General features: G+C 38.5%; 1 protein-coding gene across 1 annotated transcript; it reads left to right on the top strand.

Moving 5' to 3' along the window:
* The first annotated feature begins 424 nt into the window (after positions 1–424).
* Positions 425–12,127, top strand: LOC121315982 (adenosine 3'-phospho 5'-phosphosulfate transporter 1-like). The gene is made up of 4 exons (XM_041250637.1): positions 425–644; positions 7,658–7,848; positions 8,439–8,605; positions 9,319–12,127. Exons 1-4 carry the CDS (start codon positions 580–582, stop codon positions 10,252–10,254), a joined length of 1,359 nt encoding a protein of 452 aa, XP_041106571.1. The 5' UTR covers positions 425–579; the 3' UTR covers positions 10,255–12,127.
* The last annotated feature ends 331 nt before the right edge of the window (positions 12,128–12,458 follow it).

Raw genomic sequence — 12,458 nt, 5'->3', positions numbered from 1 at the left:
GTATAGCTATTATTATTATTATTATTATTATTATTATTATTATTATTATTATTATTAAATTAAAGCAACTGCGTCATTAAAAATATGTATATTACGTCTCTTAAATTGTGATCTTGTATTTATATTCTTAGCTCAGTTCTCAGTTACGGTTGCAGAACAGTTCTGAATACTCTAACAGTAGTAGTTCTTACTGTATTTATGCATGTTTTACTTATATCCTCTTAAACTTTATATTTGATCAAAAGGTCATCCCACAAAAAATGAAAATGGAGATACTATTTTTTTTCAATATTGCCACACTATCTTGTCTATAGAAGATCTTTAACAAATCGTACTTTCGCCTCCAGGCCTTTAGATGGAGGTATGTAGACACTTGGTGGTGTTTAAATCTTCCGAGTTTCCTGTTGAAGAGAGACGTGGGGCGGAGCGGTGCTGTGGGAAGTGAACACATACGGGGTTTGGAATAGTGGCTACGGTATGGAGTTGGATGCAATTTTTTATTTTATTTTCAGTTTATGTTTTAAGTCATTTAGTCGTAATTTGGTGTAGATTTCAATAAATTAAACGACATAGTGAAATATGTGGGGGGGCTGCACAAGAATTGAGAGAGTTAAGAAAAGTACAATGACATCTGTTTTGTGGAGGTAGGTGTAACACTTTATTTGACTTGAATTGGTAGCCCATATGTATTTAACTAACTGTACAGTTTTGGTTTAATACGTCTGCTTTCCCTAGTTCTATTGACACGTTTTTTTGAGGGCGGGAAGGTGGGGAGAGGGGGCCTCATAGGTGTGCGCTGGTAGTGGTAGTCTGGAAGCGTAATATTAACATGAAATGTCAGGTTGTTTAGACTAGTGAGAGTTTGTATTAATGGTCAGACTGCGAAAATTCTCTTCTCGGTATTTTGGAATAGCAAACTTAATTTTCAATTTGAATAATGTTGATTTTTGATGTTCACATTAAGTATGTCGTGCACTGTCATTTTATGGCTTGTTTAACTTCATTCATTTGAGTTCCGACTGCATGTCGCTTTGTTATCTACGCTGCCAGGTTGGATGATTTTACTGCATGGTCACACGCACACGCACACGCACACGCACACGCACACACACAAATCTTTAGACATTTACAGTAGTCTAACTTACCGATTACCATATTCTGTCTGGAGAGACACGTTTGATTTTACATCTCCCAATTCATGACCTAATCAAACCTGTATTAAACACCAAAAGGACCATATTAAATGGACCCCTTCCTGACGCACCACTTTGAAACAGACCCTTGCGTGGTACTAATAAGCATATTTAAATATAATAGTGTAGACTTACGGGAAGGTCTTGTTACTAACAACTGCAGCAGAGAAGTTATATTTGAGCTACTGCTAAAAAATTAAAATTGGAGCTTTCTTGGTCATTAATCCAAATGCAACATTTTTAATCTCTACTTGTGACAATGTACCAAGTCCTAGCAATGAAACTGACAGTGGACAAATACATGTTCAATTGCAAAGACTTGGCTTTGCAGAGCAGCCTTACAAAGACAGCTACTGATACACTCTCCAGTCGATTTCTCTTTGTGGGCATACAGTACAGCTGAGTGTTTTGTTTCAGGGTACCACGTAGCCTGTATGGATGGTATTCATTTGAAACTTTGTAACAGAGACAATGTTCAACAGAACAACAATTATCATTTTTAAATTTCTTATTTACTTCTTTGTATTTATCTATTTCAACACTGCAGACTTTTATACATGACTTGGAAACAATTCCTCTGTAAACGACCACTACTGTTATATCTCTGGATGTTTTTATCTACTTAAAAATATTAATGGGTTAGGGTTGGTAGTGCTGGAAGAGTTTAAAATGAAATGTGGGTTCTACAGATGTCAGTTTAGCAATATTTAATAATAAAACAAGATTAATTAAAATTTATATATACGTTTTATTTTGATGATGCTAGAGTTTTAAAACCCTTTACAGCAAAACCCGTTTTGTCCACATCCTACACTACTAGGGTCTGTTCTACTACAGTAATCCCCTTATTCAGCCTACCTTGAACACAAAGAAGTACTGTTGAAATCAGGCTGAGCACAGGTTTAGCCTTGTGGGAGTAGGCTGCACACAGAATTCAAATAACATAAGAGGGGCTCTGTTAGCCTCAATACGTTGCCAGTATAACCTCAGAAAGAATACACACCTTTATGTAACTACAGCCACACTGTAGGCTGCAATACTAGATGTACTACAGTATACTGCTTTTTTGCACCTCCTTTGGAGGATTTCTGGTTGCAGTCTGTTTTATTACTAGGATATCCTTGCTTCGGTCAGTGTCAACTGTTGCTGTTTTAGGTGCATGATCCTTTACCCAACATCACCATTGCTTTTTCAGATAAACATTCTGCATGCATTTTTATCTTTGTAGGGGTATTTACTATTTAGGAGGTAACTGCAGTCTGCCATAAGTGTAATGTTGGGGCAAAAATGTACTGTGCCTTTTTATTTTTTTTTTTAAGATCAGGCTTTTTTCAGTTTATTTACCTCAAATGCAACAAAATACATTAATTTTGAAAAGGGGAAGTAAACACAAAATAAGTTCTCTGGTTTATAAACATTGCTTTCATTTTTTGCTTTCAGGGGTGTTCTATTGATATTTACCTAAAATTAAACTGTGTGCTGGGACAGAATACAAAGTAGATGTTAGCCAATGATAAAAAGGTCTGTATAACTGGTAATGTCTGGCAATTACAGAGGGGATAGGCAATACCAAACTAATTCAGGTGAGGGAATTGAACTCATCTGAATTTGATTTCCATTTAAAAGGATCTATAAATAGCCAGAAAAACATAACCAAAGGTTGGTTATTTTATACCGGGGCTAATGCACTTACTGAATCCAAAACACTGTAAGAATTTAACTTTAAGACTTCCTGTGTAGTATGATTTAATTTTTGAAAGCTGTTTGACTTAAAAGTGCTGAAACAGTACAAGTAGCCTTCTGCCATTCACTTAGGATACAAAGAAGGTGAAGGGGGTTGAATTACCTCCCAGTTAACGTTTAGAATAGGATCCCAAAACAGTTTTCTTTTTAGTTTTCTTAAAGGTCAAGGGTGCCCTGTTGTAAATATTAATAAAAGTCTGCACAAAGCGCTTAAAAACAATGTTTTCTTGTGTTAGTGTGGTTATCTAACCAGAAAAGGAATATGAAATTGTGGTTGGAGTACCCTGCCATCCTCACCACTAGGGGCACTCTACTGCAATACTAATATGTACATTACATTGTAGCAGGTTGTCCCGTCCCCTCCCCTTTCCGTATGCATGTTACTTTATATGATGCATATGTTCTCTCACATCCCTCCCACTTTTCTGTTTGACCTTATCAGGTGAAACACTGTTCTATAAGACAAGGTTACTAGTTGAAAAGTCCAAGGTCACATTTAGCTTGGCACAGACTCTTACCAGGAATAAACTACAAATACAGATATGCATTTTACTGAGTTACCTTCATATAAGGAAAAAAAAATAAATTCATTAGGCCCTAATCTATGGAAAAAAAAAAAAAAAAAAAAAAAATGTAGGGGTGTGGATCAGAAAACCAGTCAGTATCTGGTGTGACCACCATTTGCCTCATGCAGCGCGACACATCTCCTTCGTATAGAATTGATCAGGCTGTTGATTGTGGCCTGTGGAATGTTGTCCCACTCCCCTTCAATGGCTGTGCGAAGTTGCTGGATATTGACAGGAACTGGTGAGTATGCAGGCCATGGAAGAACTGGGACATTTTCAGCTTTTAGGAATTGTGTGCAGATCCTTGCGACATGGGGCCGTGCATTATCATGCTGAAACATGAGGTGATGGCAGCAGATGAATGGACGACAATGGACCTCAGGATCTCGTCACAGTATCTCTGTGCATTCAATTGCCATCGATAAAATGCAATTGTGTTTGTTGTCTGTAGCTTATGCCTGCCCATACCATAACCCCACCGCACCATGGGGCACTCTGTTCACAACGTTGACATCAGCAAACCGCTCATCCACACGACGCCATACACGCTGTCTGCCATCTGCCCGGCACAGTTTAAACCGGGATTCATCTGTGAAGAGCACACGTCTCCAGCGTGCCAGTGGCCATCGAAGGTGAGCATTTGCCCACTGAATTCGGTTACGACGCTGAACTGCAGTAAGGTCAAGACCCTGGTGAGGACGATGAGCACACAGATGAGCTTTCCCGAGACGGTTTCTGACAGTTCGTGCAGAAATTCTTCGGTTGTGCAAACCCACAGTTTCATCAGCTGTCTGGGTGATTGGTCTCAGACGATCCCGCAAGTGAAGCAGCCGGATGTGGAGGTCCTGGGCTGGCGTGGTTACACGTGGTCTGCGGTTGTGAGGCCGGTTGGACGTACTGCCAAATTCTCTAAAACGACGTTGGAGGCGGCTTATGGTAGAGAAATGAACATTCAATTCTCTGGCAACAGCTCTGGTGGACATTCCTGCAGTCAGCATGCCAATTGCACACTCCCTCAAAACTTGAGACATCTGTGGCACTGTGTTGTGTGACAAAACTGCACATTTTAGAGTGGCCTTCTTATTGTCCCCAGCACAAGGTGCACCTGTGTAATGATCATGCTGTTTAATCAGCTTCTTGATATGCCACACCTGTCAGTTGGATGGATTATCTTGGCAAAGGAGAAATGCTCACTAACAGGGATGTAAACAAATTTGTGCCCAAAATTTTGTGCGTATGGAAAATTTCTGGGATCTTTTATTTCAGCTCATGAAACATGGGAAAACACTTTACATTTTGCGTTTTATATTTTTTGTTCAGTGTAGTTTTGAGCTCATTTCTTCGTCTTCAAAAAATATAATTCAATTAAGAAACGGCCATGGTTTAAAGTTGCTAATTATAGTTTCATTAAAGCCAGGTAGTGTGGAAAGAAATAATCTAAACAATAATGAAATACGCAATTAATTTAGCTTACTTTGGGAAAGCTCCACCTTGATCTTAGATTTATAGCATGGAATGCAGTGCTTTGCCCTTGCCGTCTTCTTTGTTTTTTTATTCTTTACGTGTTTACGACTGGCATTATGATATTTAATGGTATTGACTTGTACATGATCACATGAATTGCACCTGCCATGTTGGGTTTCAGCAGAGACATGGAATGAAGTCACATGATGAATAAACTCGCAAAAAAAATAGTGGACGTGGTATGTCTTCTTCAATTACTATACATTTAAATGTGTATTTTCGACTAATGTGCTGATTACATTTTTACCAGTTTCAAAACGCTTGCGGTGATTTCAGAAATGGTTGTTTTTTAAAAGGGAAATAAAACAAAAAACATCAGTATTGTGTATTGTGATTTTTATTTCTGTTAACCACAGTGTTTATACTTCTAAATAATGCAGGAAGATTGTGCTTTACTGATTTTACTATTCAATTATACGACGAGTTAAAAACTGTAAAGTTCATGAGCAGCACGAGAGACTCACCAGATGCCTGTGTCGCCCACCCTGTACCAGTAGATTCACTGGTGCCCGAGCGAGCTCTGCTGTAATGTGACATGCATTTACAGAGGGAAATCGGAGAATCAGTTGCAAGACAGACAAAAATATGCTTATGTTAATGCTTTGTAAGAATGGTCTTAAAATAATAGGTTTACTTCGAGAGGCTGTAGTCTCGATTGAGGTTGATATTTATGATAACTTGCAAAAGGTAGTGAACTAAGTGCGAAGGTTGTTGCCAGTTACTGTGAAAAATGTACATTTTATCCTTGGAGGGAACGCTGGACAGCACACAATTGGCAGAGCGCCGCCCTGGTGGGGAGGGCTTAGGTCATCCAGGGTGTCTTCGGCTCACAGCAACCCCTGTAGACTGGCCGGGTCACTGTGGGCCTGAGGTGGCTGCATGGTGGGCCTGCAGAGTGAAAAGAAGCGGATGGCTGACGGTACACATTTAGGAGGACGCATGTGTCCGTCTTTGTGTCTCCCGAGTCAGCGGGGATGGCAGCGGTGAGCCGGGTTGAAATAAAATGATTGTGCTTTCCAAATTGGGGAGAAAGTGAGAATTGTTGGCGATTTTTACAAATTAAAAAAAAAAAAAGCCCACTCCCATGCCCGGGTGCTTCTGCTATGGAATGTCAGCCTATACCCTGGTCTTCTAGGACTGGTTTACCAAAGCTTTGAAATAAAATCTGGTTCCTGTACGATTTTGATAAGCATTTGTATTTTGACCTATACATTTTTAAACTGCTTCGTTATGAAAATGAAAGAAATACTATCGGATACAACTCAAGTTTTATTCATGAACATCACATCTAGCATTTTCATCGCAGAAACACCGTATTTAAATGGAAAATTAAACATAAAATGCTTTATTTCCAAAATGAGCGCATATACAGCACGACTACAAACATTGAAAAAATATAATAAAATATATATTTCAAAAGAAACGGGTATATACATATACCCATTTACAGGGTTACATAACACTACTTCCGGTTTGACGGCTGCATTGTATTGGTCTGCCTGCTGGCTCTGTGCCTGCATCCAGGAGCTGTGTTGTAAACACAGATGCAGTTCCATTCAACACTATTGTGTAAACACATGTACACTGGTACATACAAACCTGTAAAACCAAAATATTTTACACAAGCTGTTTAAAAGTAATTTTTTTCAAAGTAAAACAGGTTTAAAAGGCACTGCATAGCAACAGGACACTCACTACAGCATCTCCAGCCCCGCCCCACCCTTTGTTCGCTGTATTTATTACATACCTCTTCATAGTCGTGCATACTGATAAATCATTTCCTGATCACTCGTTTTATCACCACTTAATAATGTGATCAAAGTCATTATTACGGTAACATCTCAAAAAGCTTGACAAATGTGTGTGTTTCTCTCTGCTTCTATCGGTCTCACTCGGCGATTGAAAGGTTTTCTCTGCATTTTCTGGAGAAAAAAATGACTAGAGACCTGTGCTTGATGTCTTTTTGATGATATCGGACCGGAAAGGGAAAATTGTAATGTCTTTGACATAGGACCGCAAAGGATTAAAATGCGTAGTTCAAAGCATACATTTTTTAAACATCACAGTTTATTGTTTTGTATTGCCACAATTGTAGCATTTTACTGAACTGTACAATCTCAGGACAGATCGCATCAATTGTAATATTATATTATGTAAAAGCTGGTTTTGTGACTTGGTCGATTCTCATGGAATTAAAGACACAGGTTGCCTGGGTTTGAAATTTTACAGAAGGGCCAGATGTCCTTTAAAAATCGACCTCTGAGAGAATGATTTGGGATAAAAAGAAATGGAAGATTTACACAGGGCTGCATTTCATTGGGCTTAAACATAGTAAGAAAAGGTCTTCAACACAAGAAAAAGGGGGGCAGAACAGTCATGACAAGGGATCTAATGTATACCCTCTTGTTCTTATAATAAGTAGCTTGCCTACAGATGACAGGGTTTAAAACCCGACCACCTCCAGATTACACGAAATGTGATACTTGAGAGTTGCTCCAGGCAAGAGAAATTTGCCTGAATTTCCCAATTCAATTTTTGGTCTCCACATGAAGGGGTATGTATATTTCTATACTGTTTGGAAACGTAAGTGATGGATGTTATTTCAAAGAAGTGTCTTTGTATTTCCTGCAGGTTTTGGCCAGCGTTAATCCTGGTCATGCTTCCACTTGCACAAGCTGCTGAAGAGGAGTCCCTGTTGCAGGAATCCTGGAATGATTTCTGGCTGTTTCGTTTTTTTCTTAACATCTCTGGATATGCCACAATCATTGTCCCAGGTTATCTCCTCATTCAGTACTACAAGAGGAAAAACTACTTGGAGACAGGTGCGGAACTCCGAAGTTCATATTCATGTAGCTGTTTCTTATTTGGTAAAAGCAATTTTAGGTACAGTATGTGCGATTAATTGATCTGCTCATAGTTCTTGTACTGTATTTCTATAGACCTATTAAATGCTGCAATATTGCTTAAATATGTGTTAACTGTAATTGATTTATTTCTTAAATTAAAATGGTTTCAATTAGGATGTCAGTTTGGTTACAAGAAATGTAAATCCTTGCATTCAGAAACTGTTCATTTTCTAAATTCGCGAAAGCTTTTTCAAAATTTGAAAATAACCAAGTAACACATGACTAGTCTTTCCTTGGCAAATCTGACGTGGGTCACAAGTGAAGTGAGTCTGGTATTCTCACCTAGGTCAGCAGTACGTTTAAAAACCACCATGCAATTTGCCATAATTGGCACATGATTGAGAGAGAGAGCGTGGCCCAGTCACGCAAGTTATTTTCTCTGCAAAAGTTCCCAGTATTGCATATCTGTGTGCAAAGCATTGTGAATATTATCCCACAACAGACACGCTTTCATTTGTTTATTTAGGTTTATCTAACAGTTCATCCTCATCTTGTTTGATTTTCAGGCCGTGGCATTTGTTTCCCTGCCATAAAAAGCTGCGTATTTGGGAGCGAGACTAAGTCCGGTCTCCAGGAGGACGTTTCTGCAACATCCAGAAATGAGGCAACAGTAGCATCTTCATCTTCAGCCAAGCAATTTGCGAAACTACTGGTCTGTGCTTTTGGACTACAGGTAACTTGGATTCTTGAATGAAGATGCACTTAAGAAATGGGTGTAAAATATATTTAATATTAGTACTAAAAAAAAAAAATAGACAAACATTTTTGACAAGAAGTTTTTGTCTAAGTGTCTAATGTTTGCATTCACCACAAAAATATTTCGGTATTTGTGTAATGCACTTTTACCATAACTTGAAGCTTTTTTTTTTTTTTTTTAATTTGATATTTCAGTCATTAAAATGCAAGACTGTATTTGTAGACAAAAATTTAAGTGTCAAGTTTTCCCACCCCTGTATTGGAATCAGGTGCAAAGCCATTTTTAGAGGCACATCAAAGTCTCACAGGTAAGAACAAGGTTTCTAGGTCAAGAAGTGGTGTTTTTTTGTTTTGTGTTTATATAATACTGCATAAGTTACACCCCATAAACACTGAAAGGACTTTTTAATGCTTATGATGGTACTTTTGTAGATTTTACATGAACTACTTTCCTTAAGTGATTCCTGTTTTTTTAGCTGCTGCTTTTTTCCACATCCTAAACTAATGTGCCAAACATACTACAGAAAGGAGTCATAACAAATGTGCTCATAATTGATCAAATGATCCATTCTGGAAGCTATGGAGCTAAAAAAAAAAAAAATTTTTTTTAGAGATTTTTTTTTTTCTATTTTGTACTGTTTACTTAACAAAAAAATAAACCTCTTTTAAAGGTGAAACTTATCATTCCAGGCTTCGTATCTCACATGGGGTGTCCTACAAGAGCGAGTCATGACTCAAACCTACAGGACCGCAGACACAGAGCTGGGTGAGAAATTCAAGGATTCCCAGTTTCTGGTTTTCATGAACCGGATCTTGGCATTGACGGTAGCCGGGATTTATTGCGCCCTCACCAAGCAGCCTCGGCATGGAGTCCCCATGTACAAGTACTCCTTTGCCTCCCTCTCAAACATCCTGAGCAGCTGGTGCCAGTACGAGGCCCTTAAGTTCATCAGCTTCCCAACGCAAGTGCTGGCAAAAGCTTCCAAGGTTATTCCAGTTATGTTGATGGGGAAGATAGTTTCCCGGAAGAGCTATGAATACTGGGAGTACTTCACAGCGGTCCTCATCTCTGTGGGTGTCAGCATGTTCCTGCTCTCCAGCACCACTTACAAGCACCCGTCAACAGTCACCACCTTTTCAGGGGTGGTCATTTTAGCAGGTTACATTGTGTTTGACAGCTTCACATCCAACTGGCAGGACAATCTCTTTAAATACAAAATGTCCTCGGTACAGATGATGTTCGGGGTCAACCTCTTCTCCTGTCTGTTTACTGTGGGCTCACTCCTGGAGCAGGGTGCCTTTTTGGAGTCCCTGAAGTTCATGAGCCGTCATTCAGAGTTTGCCTTCCACGCTCTTCTCCTGTCCGTCTGTTCAGCCTGTGGTCAACTCTTCATCTTCTACACCATCGGCCAGTTTGGAGCCGCCGCCTTTACCATCATCATGACCCTGCGACAGGCCTTCGCTATCCTGCTGTCCTGTTTCATCTATGGCCACGCAGTCACCATAGTGGGTGGCCTGGGAATAACCGTGGTCTTTCTGGCCCTCTTACTGAGGGTCTACGCTCGCAGCCGGAAGAAGAGGAGCAAAAAGGCAACCCTGATTCCAGCGCCAGTGGAGAAAGTTTAGGAATGGGGGGAAAAAATAATAGGATTTTGGACAAAGTTTTCAGTAAAAGGGATAGTGCATTAAAAGAAAAGGTGTGTGTTGGTTTGTACAGTCTAGTGGAGGTAAAGAAGGGACTGTTTTGAAGCTAGTGTTTTTCTTGTGTAAATGGAGACATATTTGAGAATGTTAGCCTACAGACATTTGAATTCCATTGTCCTTATCTGTGTCCCCGAAATAAATCGACTTCATGATTTTTGTATGGTACCAACAGGACTGACAAGCTGTGGCTCCTAAAGTTGCAATTTCTGATGATTTGACTAAAAAGAAACACAAAAGCTGACTACTGGCAGCAGTTTGCTGTTACTGGACTGAAAATAAATATTCAAAGTGTGGCCAGTCACAGTTGTTCATGGGTGTATAGGCCATTCTTCCTATGCAATCCAACAAATTTAACCCTGCCAACTAGAATTCTTTTAGACGGAGAAAGTAATTTTAAGCAGGTATGACTTCTGTCAGAAGCCTTCATATGTCTGTTAGGAAACACAAATGTTTTTATAAAAGGCGTTTTGCATTGCATTTTGGAAAGCTATTTCTAGTAAACACAAAACCTAGAATTAATTGTAAAATGTCACTCTTGATACTATTTGTAAAATAACTAGTTTACACAGCAAATCACATTTCTGTAGAACAACTACAAACTACAACTAAAGCTGCTGTGGCAGCCGATTCTAGTTTGGATTATAAGTTCTGCCATCTGCCATAATGCCATTATGTTCATTATAAAGCCACTGGTATGCAAGCTAGGTTCAGCATGTTGACGTTTGCTTTCTATGCAGCAGTTTTTGCACTTTTTGGTTCATAATATCAATAGTACCCTCCATATCAGGCGTTATTTGCTGCAAGTTCTGTAACTCCAATATTTTCCCTATCAGTGGATTTATGTTCATTCCTATTACACTGATAAAGGCATTTGGCAAAACTTTTGTCTACTTGATTTAGTTTCTTAAATGTACCTATTCAAGTAATTTACTGAACACTCATCTACTACTGGGCGGTCCATTTAAAAAAAAAACAAAAAAAAACAAAAACAAAAAAAAAACACAACTTTTTTCTTTTTCTCCCCTTACTTGCAAACTACTTGTATGAAAGCTATTTACCTGCTGATCAGTTAGGATATATTGGTTAAAAAAAACTGGGAGAGATGTAGGGTATAATCATCATATATAACACATTTGTTTTCCATAGCTAGTCTAGAAGCATAACGCATTTTGATTAAAGAGTTGGAGTACAGTGTTCCTGAAGATATGTGCTGTAATGTAAAGAAAAAACCTAGCTGATGTCATGTTTCTGGTTCTGTAAAAGTTTTAAATCAGTGATATCTGAACATTTTTATAAATTGTCTTTGTATTAAACCTTGCATTATAGTTATATTGGATGGAATACAACTGAAGTGGATGGTTTTGAGGACTTTCTAGTTCATAATACTGAGTGATGAGAAACAGTGTTTTTAAAGACACTATATGGGCCTCTATTTTAAATCATGGTAAGTCGGAGGTTATTTATGTAGAATCTTTCTAAGCAATGTAAGGCATCTGGTAAGTGTGACGCATGTTCAGTTCCTAGTTGTAAAAATACTTTGAATGCAGTAATGGATACTTTTTCAATGTTACCAATTCAAGCTTGTTTTGAAAGGTTGATTTTTGTGCAAATTACTGTTTTATCCTGTTTTTAGATTATTTTTTTTTATCCACTCATTTCAAACACAATTAATCCAATTCAATCTATTTTGCCATCTTCATAAGGTCCGTTCAGTTTTTAATACAGTGCTTATAGAAAATCTACACCCCCTTGAACTTTTTTCACATTGTCAGTGCCTTAGAGTTGTATGCATTTAAATTAGGATTTTTTTCCCACTTATCTACACACCGTACTTCACAGTAAGGGGGAAAAAAATGTTATTGAGAAAAAGATATATTAAAATACAAAACTGGAAGATCATAATTGGATAAGTCTCCACCCCCCTGAGTTAATGCTTGGTGGAAGCAAGTGTTGGGATAGGTCTCTACCAACTTTGCACACCTAGATTTGGCAATATCTAATATTTAAGTCATGCCACAAATTTTCGATTTGATTTAGGTAGGGCTCTGACTGGGCCACTCAAGGACATTTACCTTTTTCTTCCTTAGCCAAAGTTACACTGGAGAGTCTGTATGCTTTGGGTTGTT

Source organism: Polyodon spathula, chromosome 5 (genome assembly GCF_017654505.1).
Source record: "Polyodon spathula isolate WHYD16114869_AA chromosome 5, ASM1765450v1, whole genome shotgun sequence".
NCBI lineage: Eukaryota > Metazoa > Chordata > Actinopteri > Acipenseriformes > Polyodontidae > Polyodon > Polyodon spathula.
Note: the sequence above shows the minus strand (reverse complement) of the source record. Positions and strands in the feature narration are given on the sequence as shown.